General features: G+C 42.4%; 1 protein-coding gene across 1 annotated transcript; it reads left to right on the forward strand.

The window, feature by feature from the left end:
• ube2d2 (ubiquitin-conjugating enzyme E2D 2) lies at nucleotides 1-16,285 on the forward strand. The gene is made up of 7 exons (XM_083652159.1): nucleotides 1-269; nucleotides 1,728-1,791; nucleotides 4,719-4,750; nucleotides 5,010-5,087; nucleotides 5,266-5,371; nucleotides 7,476-7,569; nucleotides 15,262-16,285. Exons 1-7 carry the CDS (start codon nucleotides 246-248, stop codon nucleotides 15,305-15,307), a joined length of 444 nt encoding a protein of 147 aa, XP_083508285.1. The 5' UTR covers nucleotides 1-245; the 3' UTR covers nucleotides 15,308-16,285.
• The last annotated feature ends 1,051 nt before the right edge of the window (nucleotides 16,286-17,336 follow it).

Consider the following 17,336-nt stretch of genomic DNA (forward strand, 5'->3'; position numbering starts at 1 on the left):
TACCAGCAGCGCAGGAGAGTGTGATTTGGTAGCCGCTGCAGTAGGAGGAAGGACCGCGGTTCTACCCCTTGTATCTTTCAGTTTCGCCTCGAAATTATATCGGCGGCCCCCTTCTGATAAAGATCAGTGATTTGAGTGTACATCCGCGGTGTTCTATGATATATATTTCGTAGTATTACCCTGGGCAGTTACATCAATCGCCATTTTAATCGCACGTTTTCCGTGACAGCAGCGCTAGCACAACAATGGCTCTGAAAAGAATTCACAAGGTAAGGAAGTCAACGACGAGGCCTAATATTTCGCAGTTTGGTTTGGGATTTATCTCCTCGGTTGCGCAGCTGATGCTTGTCTGACATTAATTAGTGAGGAAAATGTAAGAATATTGACTAATGGGGTTCAGCTTTGAACTTCCAGCTAACTGAACGGTAAACTCTCAATAGCGAGTGAACGCCAGTGAGGGCAGGCAGCAATGCGCCGCTTCTCGGTGTTCACTAATGTTGCTGGCCCATTTGAAGCTAACTCAAATCGGCTAACTCGGCTGCTGACTGGTGTTCACTCGCCGTTTGCTTAGCTATGTTTGTTTGTATGTTAGTTATGTTTGGCTACTATTGGCCACCTACCCTAGGCGTGTCGTAAATACATTCCATACTAGCTAAAATTGTTGTATCAACCAGCTACGACTGCTGCTAGCTAACTGTCGGCTCAATGGCTGACGCTAGCGTTAGCTGTATCTGGCTATCTGTAGTATCTGGTTAGCTAACGTTACCTTGCTGAGCTAAAGGCTAATCATCTACATCGTTTTGATTGTAAACTAGTTAAATGTAGCGCTTTCTGCTGACATATCCTTGCGCAGTAGGTGTAGCAAAAGTATTTGGCGACGGCTAAGGTTACCTAACCTTACTAGCCGCTTCCTTGATTTGACAGATAAGTTAAGCAGCTAGGTTAGCTTGCAGTAACTATAGTTCGCTATCGTAGAAACAGGCCCCACGCGTCGTTTGCCTTTGATGTCATGTTGCTGACAGCAGAGGCGAACAGCATTCCTTATCATGTGCCATGGCTGGTTGAATTAACGTTAGGTGTGTGCAAGCTAACATTGCTCACATCTAAATTTGTTTTTGCCATGCTAACGTATTAAATTAGCCCATGCCCTAATGTAGCTGACAGGCCCGCATGATGTCCCCCGTGTTGGCCTGCCTGTCTTGTTGTCGAACCTAAGTAGCTAGCGTTAGTTTTAATTTACCCATGTCGCCATGATCTCAGTTTGACAGTCACATGTCATGCTACCTACCTGGGAAAAAGGCATTATGTAACGTAATAGCGGTCACTCAAACAATCAAAGATCAGTCATGGTTAGGGCTGTAATAATGCTGTGTCTTAGGAATGGCTAGGGGACCGGTGTCTGCCATGTTACAATTGCAGTGAGATATTGTAGCCACTGCAATGCCATTGGCCTTGAAAATTGTTATATACTATTTATATATTATAAATGAGTCTCGTAAATGGGCATGTTGATTTGTGACAGCCATCAATTGTTAATAGATCTCTAATTAGCTCATTTTGTTTAGTGTTGGAGGTTTGTGTTGCCATTTACAGCACTGGAACAACAATGTAACCAATTTTTTTAATTGGTTGGATAACTGCTTGTGGAGATACCATGAATTCTGCACGGCTTTATCAGAACCACAAGAACAGAACACCTAACTAAACATCGTTTTTGTTTGTCTCAGGAGTTAAATGACTTGGCACGGGACCCGCCAGCCCAGTGTTCTGCAGGACCAGTAGGCGATGACAGTAAGTTCTCCATCCAAACCAAAACATCTCACACATGACTTGTAGATATGGAGCTGTGCCCAAACAACTTCCTGTATTTAAAGTATTGGTGAGGGCCTGTATGCGGTCTGATGTGTGGGCATGGTATAAAGGCTAACAGTAATGGCTGCTCCCATGGCTCTGCGGCTCCCGAACAACGCGCAGTAATGACTATGTTCATTGAGTTTACACAGCCTTAAAGGATGGCTTTACCCATAATCAACCCACTTTCTATCATTAATAATCTCTGTAATATAAGCCCATGGGCAGTGTTTACCTTCTCTCTCTGTTTTGCTCACACAGATATCTCCCATTTCCCCCTCTGGCAAAGCGCTCTGTTGTGACGCGTTTTAAGTCACAACAGAGCTGCTGGGGAGGCAGAATCTGCTCAGAGGGCGGCTGTTATTTATTTATATTTTTTAACTATGAGAGCCTTAACAAGCCTTAATGACTTGCAGCTGGTGGGGGCATATAGTTATATATGATACAATGTGCGTTGATTATCGGTAAAGTCCTCCTTTAAGTGCAGTTATTGCAGTTAGACCCAATAACAACAATTAAACAAGAACAGGAGTATGTACCACCAGAGTTTCTCGGCATAAAAGACATTTTCGCCATTCTTCCGAGTGGATTTGGATTTGACTGGATCAGACGCTGATTGGGTGACACTGGATTTGGCTACGCTAATTGGCTGAAGGAGTTGCCAGACAGAATCGCAGAAAGAAACAGAATGTGAGTTCTCGTGATCCGGATGGTTCACCAGGCCAGTGGTCAATAAAGTGGAAAGTGGAAACGACAAAATTGATTTATGTGAACCAAATTGTTGTCTTTATAGTGATACTATTTAAACAATACAGTAAACATTTTGAGTTTGATTAAATGATAGGATGGGGCCAGTCACCTCTATGCAGGCTAAATGTTGCTTCATGTGTTCGCTGAGCACCGCGGAACTGGCCACCTTATTAATAATAGTGAGATTTTGGCAACATCCAGGAGAGACCGGTTTACCTGTGTGTCACCAGATTAATAGCAATTTTCTATTTATACACTGTGGAAGCATACAAGAAACATACAAATATACAAGATGGGGATGCGAATTGTCTGCAAATTCCTGAATCGATCATCGGTAACATTAATGATCAATCAATCGATTAATTCTAATAAAGAAGAAATCCAAACAATACCAATTGCGTTTTTTCCTCAAAACACAGCAGCAACATATTGTATATTTCTCACAGCATTGCATAGCCTATGAAACATAATAAACGTAGAGGCATAACGTTTAGACATGTCAACATTTGCCTAGAATCAGTGGCTATCATATAGGCGGCTAACTTACCGCAGATCGATTGGGCTATTTTTTCTGCTCGCCGTTCGTCGCAGCTCTTCCTCTTAACGCTGAGCTGATGCTTGATTGCTCTATACCTCTTCGTGAAGACAAAAACTATAAAGAACTGTACTCTGTTTGGAGCGTTGGGAAGCGCCTCCGTTTATTACATGTGCTGCATTCAACTCCACAACAATATCGTTGGGTCCTCTGGGGGATCATTGAAATGTTTGAAAACACCGTTCTACTGATGGAAGCATATAGGAGCACATTGTTGTTTTGATTGAGTAAATCTCACGTGCTCAAGTAAATCCTTAACGATCAATTAATCGATCTCTGATTAATCATTTGCATCCCTAATACAAGATCACTATACTGTATATTTGTTTTGTATTATTGTGCCCCTTGATGAAATCAGGGGAAGGGACTATAGATTTCCCCGCCCGGTCCATCCATTTGTCCGTAACATAAGGAAACATAATTACTACTAGGGCTGCAACTACCGATTCTTTTCATGATCAATTAATCTGTCGATCATTTTCTCGATTTCTCGATTAGTTGTTTAGTCTATAAAATGTCAGAAAAATGTGGATCACCTTTTGGGTTGTTTTATAAAGAAATGTGGGATTGGTAGATCTTTGAATATCCACCTGCCACTGTGGCTGAAAAGTTGATTTCCCACTGCATAATGGCAAATCAGTGTTTCTCCCTACATCTTAATATTGGATCCCCAAGTCCTTGTAGTGTTGGTTCTGGCAGCCATCTAACATCATGCAGAACCACTCCACTGTAGACTAAGGAAGTAGTTCTTGTAACATGCAATTGCTGTGGTCACAGCTGTCGTTTCAATGCAACATTTATCATCGGATCACGCCGGGATTGATCAATTGGCCAAGTTTGAACGCTCCAAAATCAGATGTTGCTGGTTTATGTGTCCTTGATTTATTTTGTCTTCTTGTCTTCTTCGTTTGTGTCGTAGCTGCACTTGCCTGTCACTGTCCTTTTCACTTGTCACCGGGCTTTCTTTTTCTATTATGCCTCATCTCGCTACGCTGTCTTTTTGGGATCAATCATGCAAGGTCCTGGTCTGAAACATTTGGCTGAATTCAGATATGTTTACTTTACTGCCATCGTCTGATCTTGTCTGAAACATTTGGCTGAATTCAGATATGTTTACTTTACTGCCATCGTCTGATCTGGTCTGAAACATTTGGCTGAATTCAGATATGTTTACTTTACTGCCATCGTCTGATCTGGTCTGAAACATTTGGCTGAATTCAGATATGTTTACTTTACTGCCATCGTCTGATCTGGTCTGAAACATTTGGCTGAATTCAGATAGGTTTACTTTACTGCCATCGTCTGATCCTTTACGTCCATGCCTCTTTTTTTTCTTTTTTCTTTCTTTTTAAGTTATTTATGGTAGCAAAGATAATTTGTCCTCAGTTGATCCTGGATGCAAGCGTCTCTTACTGCCATGCACAAATAGACATGCACACCGCACGTGGCATTATTTTTGCAACAGTCAACCACACATCATGTTTTTAGTGTTTCATAACCAATTTGTCTGCTTTCGTTTCAGTGTTTCACTGGCAAGCCACAATAATGGGACCTGTAAGTATTCACAAAGTCGCTGCCTTAATCATACTGCTTTATTTGCAGCGCTCCTTGTGCAATAATGCTCACATACTGTATATGGTGACAAAATGACCTCTCGTGACCTCATGACTCTGAAACCTGTACTCTTAACCCTGACTTGTGCTCCAGCAACAAAGCGCAGCCAACGTGGCTTTTCATTTTGTGTGCATGCATTTTGTCCTTAGCGTAATTCAGTCACTAATGAGATCAATGGCTTTGTTTCCCTCCCCATTAGAATGACAGTCCTTACCAGGGTGGGGTATTCTTCTTGACCATACACTTCCCCACAGACTACCCCTTCAAACCGCCAAAGGTAAGCAACACATACAACAAAACAAACGCATTATGCATTTGAACAAAGTACCATTGTGTCACACTGGTGACACGTGACTGTTGCGTCTAGTCATAAAACACCACACGGCTTTGCATCAGTCAGCTTCCTGTCCCTCATCCCCCCCTCCCCACCATTTATTTTCTCTGTCTACCTGCAGGTTGCATTTACCACAAGAATCTACCACCCAAATATCAACAGCAACGGCAGCATTTGTCTTGACATCCTGCGATCACAGTGGTCTCCGGCTCTCACCATCTCCAAAGGTAGGCTGCCTTCAAACACTAAGGGGCAAAGTGCACTGTCAAGAAAAATGTCACGTTGATGAGTCAATGATTTTTTTCTAGCCATCATTCAAACTCAAAGTAGCCTGATGATTTGTTTGGCAGATAAACTCAAAGTAGCCTGATGATTTGATTTGGCAGATAAACTCAAAGTAGCCTGATGATTTGGTTTGGCAGATAAACTCAAAGTAGCCTGATGATTTGATTTGGCAGATAAACTCAAAAGGAGCCTGATGATTTGTTTGGCAGATAAACTCAAAGTAGCCTGATGATTTGATTTGGCAGATAAACTCAAAGTAGCCTGATGATTTGTTTGGCAGATAAACTCAAAGTAGCCTGATGATTTGTTTGGCAGATAAACTCAAAGTAGCCCGATGATTTGGTTTGGCAGATAAACTCAAAGTACCCTGATGATTTGGTTTTGCAGATAAACTCAAAGTAGCCTGATGATTTGGTTTGGCAGATCACCTCAAAGTAGCCTGATGATTTGTTTGGCAGATCACCTCAAAGTAGCCTAATGATTTGTTTGGCAGATAAACTCAAAAGTAGCCAGATGATTTGGTTTGGCAGATAAACTCAAAAGTAGCCTGATGATTTGGTTTGGCAGATAAACTCAAAGTAGCCTGGTGATTTGGTTTGGCAGATAAACTCAAAGTGGCCTGATGATTTGGTTTGGCAGATAAACTCAAAAGTAGCCTGATGATTTGGTTTGGCAGATAAACTCAAAAGTAGCCTGATGATTTGGTTTGGCAGATAAACTCAAAGTAGCCTGATGATTTGTTTGGCAGATAAACTCAAAGTAGCCTGATGATTTGGTTTGGCAGATAAACTCAAAGTAGCCTGATGATTTGTTTGGCAGATAAACTCAAAGTAGCCTGATGATTTGGTTTGGCAGATAAACGGAGGGCTGTTAATGCTTGTGTGAATAACGAGTAATGGGTGGACCGTGGATGTGATTTTTAATGATGGCTGACTATTAAATGGGAGAGGAAAAGGTAGTGGGAATGAGGGAAACATTTCAGTTTCCATTTAAAGGGAAATGTATCCCACCCACACGTCTGATTTCTCACATTGAGGAGTTTCTACTGGACAGTAGCATTATCTCTGTGAAAGTCTGCTTTAGGTTGTTTTGTGGTGGGTTGTTGGCTGATGTGCTCACTGCTCACAAATTATGGCCCTTGTGTACAAAGATCTAAGCATTTTTTGTTTGTTTGTTTTTAAGATACATTTTCTTGTTGAAAATCCAAATTGTCTGTATGGTCGACTCTCATATAGCTCTGACGAGAAATGTACTATTGTACACTGTAGTATATTTTCTTAAGTTCTAGTGGTAAAAGCTAAAACTGTTGTGTATATAGAGTTAAAGAAAAGCAAATGTAATGGCATGCTGCCTCTCTTATGTCATATTATGTTTATGCTTCAGCGTATCATCGGATATTTCTGTCTATCTAACAAAGGTGGAAAAATCATTACTTGGGGTCTTGGGGTTTTAGTATTGCTCTTGACATAACATGATCTGTCATAGGTTCTCTGTCATGCAGGACAAACTAAAGTGATCCATTTTATTTTAGTTTTTTTGTCCCTACATTTTGTCTTTATAGTACTCATACCATGTTGTCTTTATAGTACTTATACCATGTTGTCTTAGTGTCTTTATAGTACTCATACCATGTTGTCTTAATGTCTTTATAGTACTCATACCATGTTGTCTTTATAGTACTTGTCTTAAGACGTCTATATCAGCATCTAGGAGTTACTTCTCCTTACTCTTGTGAAATGATAAACATTTCAGCATCAGTTTTACTTCAAACTTCTCCATGTTCTTCGGCTCTGTTGACTAGCTTAGTTGGCTTAGTAGGAAATGATAGAAAGTCTGAAAAGTTTTTTCTATCTCACCCCTCTAGTCCTCCTGTCCATCTGCTCTCTGCTGTGTGACCAAACCTCTTTCTATCTCACCCCTCTAGTCCTCCTGTCCATCTGCTCTCTCTGCTGTGTGACCAAACCTGTTTCTATCTCACCCCTCTAGTCCTCCTGTCCATCTGCTCTCTGCTGTGTGACCAAACCTGTTTCTATCTCACCCCTCTAGTCCTCCTGTCCATCTGCTCTCTGCTGTGTGACCCAAACCCGGATGACCCCTTAGTACCCGAGATCGCCCGCATCTACAAGACGGACAGGGAAAAGTAAGTTCTTCGCCTGACATCAACGTTCAACAAAGCACTATGAAATTGGTTTTATTTTTTCCTAAATTCAGTTTTTTCCATTTTAATTCTTCAGAATTCCATTTTAAACTAATTTTATCATCAGCAAGAGTGTCTAATAAAGTGATCAAGTGCTTCAATACAAAACAATAGTCACAAAAGTCCTGAATAAATTCTTGTCTTGAATCTGCTGATGAGCTTGCACTAGTAAGTAATAGTTTTGAAGCCGTGTTGCCAACTAAGTCGTCAGATGACGACATACGATAATTTGCATATCAATATATAGATGGTTTTCACCAGCTGCAACCCCACAGCACTTCCTTTTTCTCAGCTTCTTCTTCGCTCTTTTATGGCAGTTGGCATCCTTAAATTTTGCATTACCACCACGGGCGCCACCTACTGAATTGTATCATCTTCACAGTGCTAACTATTTACAGTGTCCACTTTCTCAGCTGTTCAGGGGAAACACTGACATACTTCTATTAATTTATTTTTATTTTTGCTATGTAATCATTTAAATGTAAAGATAGGCCTATGCGTTCAATAACGTACTGATAGTCAGCACTCTGTAACACGTAGCTTTTATTAGCCTCTCAGGCTAGCTCCGGACCAGACAACAACACTTCCTACTACCCAGCGTGTGCACGTCTTTCCGTCACGCGTGGTTGTTATGGCAACTATCAACAACTACTACTAACTACTACAAGACATAAAGACCGAAATACGTTGTTACTGTGTCTGTCGGAGACACGGCCTAACGTTAACATTTAATATGAGCCAAATATCAGCCTGCGCTCAGCTATGTATACAGGAAGTAAACCGGATATTCAGGTGGGTTGTGACGGTTGTTATTAAGTTAAAACCGTATATAATATATATAACCCTTTAATATTAAGTGCTGACTATGCATGTATAAGAGAAAAGATGAACAGACACCGACCATGCGTTCTGAAGCCGTCTTGCTGAAACTCCATGACTTTTTTTTCTGCCGTCTACTTTTTCATTTTAATTTTGGATGATTTAACACCAGCTGTAAAGTACCGTAAATTCCGGACTATAAGCCGCGGCTTTTTTCCCGTTTTTTGGCCCCTGCGGCTTATATAACGGTGCGTCTTATCTATGGATTTTTTCAGAAAAAAAAAAAAAAAAAAAAAAAATCTCTCTTTTTTAGCACTCTTTCTAACTATAAATCCACTTCTGTTTTAATTTCCTCTCTTGCCCTCTTTTCACCACACCGCGGACACTGTGTGCACTGTAAAAATAAACAACGGTGGTGTTGTGTTATGTTGTTTTGTTGAAATGTTACGGTAATACGGTAAATGGGAGCTTCCTCAAACAGCCATCTCTTTCCCGACAATCCCCTCTGTGCGTGACCACTTACATATGGTAATTACGGTAAGCAAACGGCCACAAGCCCATCAACTCCCTCCCCCGACTACCAGGAGAAAATCACAAACTTCGGCGAATTCACACAAAGGAAGATCAAGGAATATTCCATCGAACCGGAGCAGATCATAAATATGGATGAAGTGCCTTTGACGTTCGACCTGCCACTCACTCGGACTGTTAACAAGAAGCGCCCTGGAGGATTCTTTCACCAAAAAAAAGCTTTGCTCGTTCTCGACAGCATGAGAACGAGCAGTAGATGATCATGAGGTGGTTTTTCAGACGTGTCGATATAGCAGTTTATCGCAAAAGTGTAATGGAAACACATTTTTCGCATTTGCACGTCATGTGACCCATATTATCCCTTGGAAAAGGAGCGGAAAATAAGTTTGGTAAGTAAGGTTCGATAGCCGTGTCAAAACCTCCGCAGCAAGTGGAAAACTTTGAAGCAACGCTACCTAGCAGAAAGACGAGTGTTGTGCAAAAGCGTAGCCGGGCAAATTAGATAATGTTTAATGGCAGAAATCGGTCCATGGTGACAGCAGGCTGCCTGTGTGCGCGCATTTGGCACAGCGGCGAGATGAGAGGATGAAAAGCACACACTGGTGCGGTGGTGCTGTCTGAAGTGAATACAGTGACTGTGAGTAGGCTAATACATTGCACACGTTTCAGGTGCAATTATAGAACCAAATCAGCCTTTTCCCCCCTCCATCTCTAAATCGGACCAGTTGTAGGCTATTAGGCTACCTTTTTTCCTCTGCCTGTCGCGCTGACTGCATTCACGCAGCCAGCAACATTTTGCGACTCATTTTCTTTTGAATTGATAATCAGGCTCGTTTATATGCATTGTAACTTCATGTTGGGATTTCCATTGACCATTGGTTGGATTTGAGCATGCAGGGGACGGGATATGGGGCAGATCCCCGTGCGTAATCACTGTGGCAGCTGCTGCAACGGGGAATCACTCAAACGCAACTTCAATGGAAACGCCTACAAGTCGCAATTGTACATTGTCGAAGTTGTAGAAATATCGCAATTCTTTTGCGAAAAACTGTAATGGAAACACAGCTATAGATGAAGAGGAGTTCGTTGGTTTTGAGTGACAATGAAGGAGAGAGGAGAGTGGTTGACGAAGCCACCCTGAACCTGTTCGTTTCCGACACTGAAGATGAGGACTTTGGTGGTTTCAGTACGCAGGAAGAAGAGGAAGACGAGCATTAGTGACTTGACTTCTCTGGTTACAGGTTTGCTGCACATATAGCCTATTGTTGTGTGATTTTGTCTGGGGATTAGTGACCTGACTTTTGTTTTGTTTTGTTGAAATGTTAATAAATGGGAGCTTCCCCAAACAGCCATCGCTTTCCCGACATTCCTCTCTGTGCACGAACCCTTTCATATGGTAATTAAACATCAAAACACCCGCGGCTTATAGACCGGTGCGGCTTATAGAAGAAAAAAATAGTCAATTTTGGTCCCGCGGCTTATACACCGGTGCGTCTTATAGTCCGGAATTTACGGTAATGTAACTGAGCATTTAGGGTTTACACTCTTCTCACCCTTAGGTAGAACCTCCATTAAAAATAGCTTACACACTTGTATCAAAATAGCCTACTCGTTGTGATGTTAAGATTACATATGGAGTGAAACTAGTCTGTAAAGTATTACCCAAAAATGTATATCAAGGTTAACGTTACAATTGCGGAAAACCTACTTTTACATTCTGGCTGACTTGACCATAGATATGCGCTCGCTGAGGAGAGAGGAGTGCTGTAAGTTCCTTAATGTACAGCTTATTTCCCCGACGTGTGCTGATTAACGGGGCTCTGTGGGCGGACATGCTCCGCCAGAAACATACAGTATCTAAATGCACAGTAGGGCGCAGATTCTAGAGATAATGTTTATAATGTCTTATGATAGTAAATGAGTTAAAATCGCCTAAATATCAGTGGAGGAAAAGCAATTGGTAATCATCCCCTTCAATCACCAATTCACAATTTGATTGTCAATCGGAACACCCCCAGTGCTGACTCAGTCTGCCCGTCTGGACCAGTTTCAGTGTTCAGTGTGTGCTGGTAGCAATCACAAGTGGAACCTATCTTACAGGCCCTGCTCTCAGCGGAGGGAGGGGGGCTGCACTGGGTGTGCTTAGCACTGTGATCATCAGACCTCTCTGGATTAGACAAGCAAGTAGAGAAAACCGGCATCAGCTGTTCCAGTTTATTGGCAAATGCTTTGGGATTCAACACATTAACATTGCTTCCTATGGTCAAAGATAGTCGCCAGATTTGTCGTTAGTTGCTTTTGAGAAACAAAGTCGGCAGGGGGGCAATATATTCCACGATTTTTTCTGTTTCCTGCATCGAGGAATCATAGGGCCCTCGGTCATAATATCTTGTCTCCACTGGTCAGGGTGTAGCTGCCGCTGTGCTGTTGATCAAAGCTAGTGTCAAGCACCTGGCCAGAGATGGCCTACAGCTGTCATGCAAATTCATGGTCAATTTGGAAACATGTTTTCAGCTGTGGTCTAATATCTGAGAAATAAGATTCAGATTTTCAATTTAAGCAAGAAAACCGCAAGAACTCTGCTGTGCTGTCTGCTATTCAAGTTGCTCTTAAATTATATTTGAACTGGCTTTAAATGTCTTACAAAGTTTTTGACTCAAGGCGAGAACACGGAGCAGAGTAGTCGGTTATGTCTGGGCGTCTGTCGCCTTAGTATTTGCGGCGTGTCCCGCACCATTGGCTCTAGTCGGCTTTGTCGGTGGTTTGCCGTCAGCTTTTCTGGCCCATTCGGCGTTGGGCAGTCAGTGAGAGAAATCACTGATTGGCTGGTCAGGGGTAGAGAAATCACTGATTGGCTGGTCAGGGGTAGAGAAATCACTGATTGGCTGGTCAGGGGTAGAGAAATCACTGATTGACTGGTCAGGGGTAGTGTAGTCTCGCTGGCCAGCCTCCTCTCCCTTCCGTCCGAAGAATCTGGCGCCGCAGGTCTCCACAGTGGGATTGCGATGGGCGGCACTTAACGGCAGTGTCCTTGGAAAATAGTTTCCAACAATCCAACTTGCCATTTTCAGCGTGTAGCAGTGAGCTAGCGTGTAGGTTTCTGCCGTTAGCTTGCTACCTAGTTAGCGTTGTTGTCACTGCGGCGGCAGGGCACTATTTACAGCGACACACAGGGAGGAGGGAGCGGAAGCCGCTCTGATTGACATGGTCGGAGCCAATGACAGAGCTTGTAATAAGCCGGAAGCGGACATCCGGCTGCCACCGAAATAGTCGCTCCAATGGGAGAGCAGAGTAGAGCAGGGGAGGGTTTATCCCAGTTATGGAGACCTCCGGCGCCAGACTCCTCGGACGGAAGGGAGAGGAGGCTGGCCAGCGAGACTAGGGGTAGTGAAGCAGTGCAGGAGAAGAAGACCCAACGCGCTGCTCATTTTCCAACTTCATCTGATCATTCCAAAACACGGATATTTTCACGACGACGTGCCTTTGGGAAAGTCCCTCGAGCCTCTCGCTGTATATCACACATTTAGTTTCTTCTTATTTGTCCACCTCTGCCTCTTCCTTGGAAAGCAAAAGACCAGACAAGGGCTGACATACACTAGGGCAGTGGTTCTCAACTGGTGTAGCCTCAGGACCCAAATTTCAGATTTTTTTTTAAACCACTCGAATTTATTGCACCAAAATAGCGCATTAATTTAATACACAATGCCTTCATGCACTGTTATAAACCTCAAATGAACAAAAAAGTGCAACAGAAGTGCAACTAGGGCTAAAAACCAATTGAAATAAGGCAGACTTGAATTACAGGCCTATTAAATTTAAACAAGTCAAACTGGTCATGCTCAGAAAGTCTTATTTGAACTGTATGAAATATGAAATAAAAGGCAGACTTATCTTGAATTACATGCCTATATGTTTTTAAACAAGTTAATAATAATAATAATAATAATAATAATAATAATAATAATAATAATAAAACAACAAGTTAACCTGGTCATGCTAATCCAGTTTCAATAGTCTGAATTTAACTAATATGAAATAAAAAGGCAGACTTTTCTTGAATCACAGGCAGGCTATATGCTTTTTAGTTAAACTGGTTATAACTTAATTAAACTGGGGCCATGCTAATCCAGTTTCAATCATCTGAATTGAACTAAAATTAAATATGAAATGAAAAGGCAGACTTCTCTTGAATTACAGGCAACTGGTCAGGCTAATCCAGTTTCAATAATCTGAATTTAACTCGAATGAAATATGAAAAGAAAAATATATATATTTTTTTTTTTGGGCCAATGTCCCAATCAAAACAGCCCCGCGGCGCACCTTTTGGGTCGCGACCCACCAGTTGAGAAACGCTGCACTAGGGCCGTTTGCAACTTTTTATCAGACATATTCTCGATTAGAAGTAGCTATTATTACGAAACCATTTCAGTGAGTGGGATTGTAGGCAAACACTGCTTTGTGTCATGAATCGGGTCTCACGCAGGCGCAGAACGTACGTGCTAGTTGCCCGTCGGCTGTCGGTCTTTGCGGTGTGTTCAAGTGCAACTTTTTGGCCCCGGCACGGGAGACGTGAGGTGACATCTAGTTGCCGCTAGTCCTTTCAAGTATTTTTTGTGTGTCAGCCCTCTTACACAAACCTGTATCTGTCACCCTGCTTACTCTTTGCACCGGTGTTTTTCCACCACAAGTTATAGAAAAGGAAACTCATTATAACCATGCACACATTCTCTACTGTAAGAACAGTGCTCATCTATTTTCAAAATAGTATTTCTATGGTATGGTTGTTCTGACATGTTGAATCTCATAATTAGGTTATTTTAGTCATTTATTTTCATTGCCTTGCCCTAAATGAGTGTTGGTACATTGCTGTCTGCACTGCAGTTTACTGATATCACCTGAAGTGAGCCCTTGCTGCCCAGTGCAGGTTTAATCTGTCATCTACGCTTAGTGAAGGCCTGTATGGATCTGTAGTTGGGTTTCCATCCACCTCAAGATTCAAGAATTTTTATTGTTACTCCGTTGTACAAGTACGCACATGTGAAATTCTTATGATGTGGGCTCCGTTACATCCACCTGTTTTTATGCAAAATTTCAATTTGCGCATAAAATGAGTGGAAACGCTGCAAAATTCGGGGGGGGGGGGGGGTGGGACTCAAAATATTGCAAAAAAGTTTTCACGCTTGAGGGAGGTGGAAAAGTCGGTGTATCGATAAAAGGAAAATGCGATAAGTGCAGTGGAAACCGATTAACCGATATTCCGTTGTTTCTCCATTCAAAAACCACGCAGTTTGCCTTGATGATCACTGCAAAACATAGGGCTACACACTTGTAAGGTAAATAATGGTAATTTAAATAGCAGCACAATTTTTAGACTGAAGAAGACAGTGATATTAACTTTAAGGCGACTCACTTCTAGAATTGAATGAAATTGTATTCACTTACTAACTCTGCTCTGTGAGTTTTGCTTGCCGAGTTGAAGAGCGGCACCTAGTAGCCTAATCCAGAAATTGCATTTGATGGTACCTTTTGGAGATCATCAAGAAGCTTTAAATGAACACCATCAGATGTGTTTAATAGGGCTTGGTCGTTGCCCAGACGACGCGTATCTGGTCTAGCAGCTGATCAGCAGAGGCAGAGGCAGCCTCAGACATGAGGTGATTGACAGCTCTATAATTTGCATAATAGTAGCGGATGGAAACGCACATTATTTAGCATTTTCTTTTGCCGACTTTCAGAAAATTCTATAAGATGCCTACTCTGCAGGCGCTCCCCTCAGATAGAAGCGCTTGTGATTCTGACCTCTTCACACACTTGCATCAGAACACGCCTCACATGATGTCACATCCTTTGAGGAAAAGGACAAGGACAGCAGTATTCACAAAACTCAGTTTGATGGCAGGATGCAGTCCCCCTGAAAGCACGCGTCAGCCATGTTTGATGGCAGGATGCAGTCCCCCTGAAAGCACGCGTCAGCCATGTTTGATGGCAGGATGCAGTCCCCCTGAAAGCACGCGTCAGCCATGTTTGATGGCAGGATGCAGTCCCCCTGAAAGCACGCGTCGGCCATGTTTGATGGCAGGATGCAGTCCCCCTGAAAGCACGCGTCAGCCATGGCATCACTGAAACTCCATTGACTTTTGACTTTTGTTCCACGCTGCAAATGAAGGGACTGTGTTAATATGCTGCTTTATCACTACTTGAATACTGTTATAAGCCTATGCATGTTTTGGTTTTTACAAAGCTTAACAACTCATTCAATCCTCTCTCTCTCTCCTTGTGTTGCAGGTACAACAGAATAGCTCGGGAATGGACACAAAAGTATGCAATGTAGTGTAGGGGTAGAAATCATGGCCAACCACCTCTACGACGTAAGGTTAGGGGGAGCTTCAGAAGTAAAGAGAAAATAAAAGAAAAAAAAACATACAAACAAATGAAAAAGTTTAAAACAAGATCTTGTTGGTTTCCATTGGAGTGCTTTCTTTGAGCCACGCCCCCCTCCCTTCACCAGAGTACTTGTTAAAAAAATCCCTCTACCCCCCCCCCCCCCCCACATTACCCCTCTCTTTCTTTCTCTCTCTCTCTTTCTCTCCCCCTCTCTGGTGTATATATTCTCAACTTGCGATGGTATCCCCTCCTCCACCACCTGACCTCTGCCCTCCCGTCAGACCTCCGTATCCCCTTACATTTTCTCACCATGCAGGTTGGGCTGTCACCACCCACCCTCCACGCACACACACACTTGCAACCCTCACCCACTCACTCCAAAACATTTTTTTATCACTAAAAGCATTCCTTTGAACATCTGTAAAACTTAGGGGACCTTTTTTTGGATTCTATCCCCCCCCCTTTTTTATTTCTTTTTTGGGGAGGGGGGTATGAGATGGAGGGATTTTTACACTGTACCCTTTCTTGTTTTGTTATTTTTCCCTTTATCATTCCCAGCTGTTAGAGGTGACAATTCAAGAAAGCCGTTTCCGCACACGAGTCGAGGGGCAGTCTGTATTTTGTACAAGGAATACTTAAAGAAAAATCATAGCAGGCTATATGAAGGGGGGGGGATATGTACTATATGGCCCATTTTGGTCTTTTTCTTTTGGATTCTATGAAAGCACTTGAACTTATCCCCACACCTCCCACTCCCCCCCCACCCTCACTATTGCCATCTAACCAAGTTGTCTCCCCTTTATACAAACACATACATACAGACACACACTCTCGGACACACAAACTCTTAACCCCCGTGTCTCCACCACCACCTCTACATTCACAAAGTAGAGGTTCTGGACCAGGTATTTAAGCAATTATTATTCCCCCCCCCCCCCCGCCCTCCCTCTTAGTTTAACCTGTGTTTTTACACCCCCCCCCCCCCCCCCCCACACATAACTTTAGGTTGCATTATTATTTTATTTTTTTGTTTTTGTTTTTGCTATTGTTGAATTAGAGGCTAACATCTTAAAAAAGGCTATGGGACTGGCTTGGGCTGTGGGTGCGAGGAGAAGCCACTCTCCTCGCACAAAACCTGTATATTGAATTACCTGAGAGGCTCGTTGAGCTCTGCGTGTTGATTAAACTGTGTAATAAAAGCCTGTGACTCCTGTCAACTCATTCTCACCCCCTGCTGGAGGAGAGGCAGAGGGAGGAAGGTGGGTAAGGTGATGCCCCTGCGACCCACTTAAAGGGAGTTTAGACTGGGGGAGGTACCCTTACGGCATCACCATTGATGGTCACTTATTTTACATCTTTTATTTTTAGAATGTTACATTTTACTAATTTATACACAGTCACAACAGAAAAGCCAGCACACAAAAAAAGTCATTTTAGAGGTCTTCTTCGGTGTTGTTACATGTGCCCTGCACTGAAGTTGCATCATTTTTTGGAGTGTGCTCGCTTTTCACTTTTTCCCTAATTTATAGACACTCAAAGAATATCAGTTGAGCAGGGGAAAGCAAATGGTCAAATCGAAAAGCTACGTTCACATATATTAGGTTTTGTTTATATGGGGAAGAATTTGAGTGAAAGCATTATTGTAAAAATGTATTTTAATTTCCCAATAAAAACTCCAGTGGGGACATGGAAGATGTTCTGCATAGCTATATCACTGGTAACAATTACCAATTATTTTTGACTAGATGTGGTTTCACATGTCACATGTCATGGTGCTGCTTGTGCTTTACCCTACAGTCTACTTGGTCAATACACTGCATTCATAGAACATTTCAAATACATTTACACCTATTGCATTTAAACACTTACTACAGTATAGATGGTTTTCATGGAATTGGTTGCTATGGGAACAGTTTGAACCCTAGCTTATTTCCTGTCAGCAATTGTATTAGCAAACATTGCAACAGGAAGTAAGC

This window comes from Poromitra crassiceps (assembly GCF_964638095.1).
Source record: "Poromitra crassiceps genome assembly, chromosome: 15".
NCBI classification, from domain to species: domain Eukaryota; kingdom Metazoa; phylum Chordata; class Actinopteri; order Beryciformes; family Melamphaidae; genus Poromitra; species Poromitra crassiceps.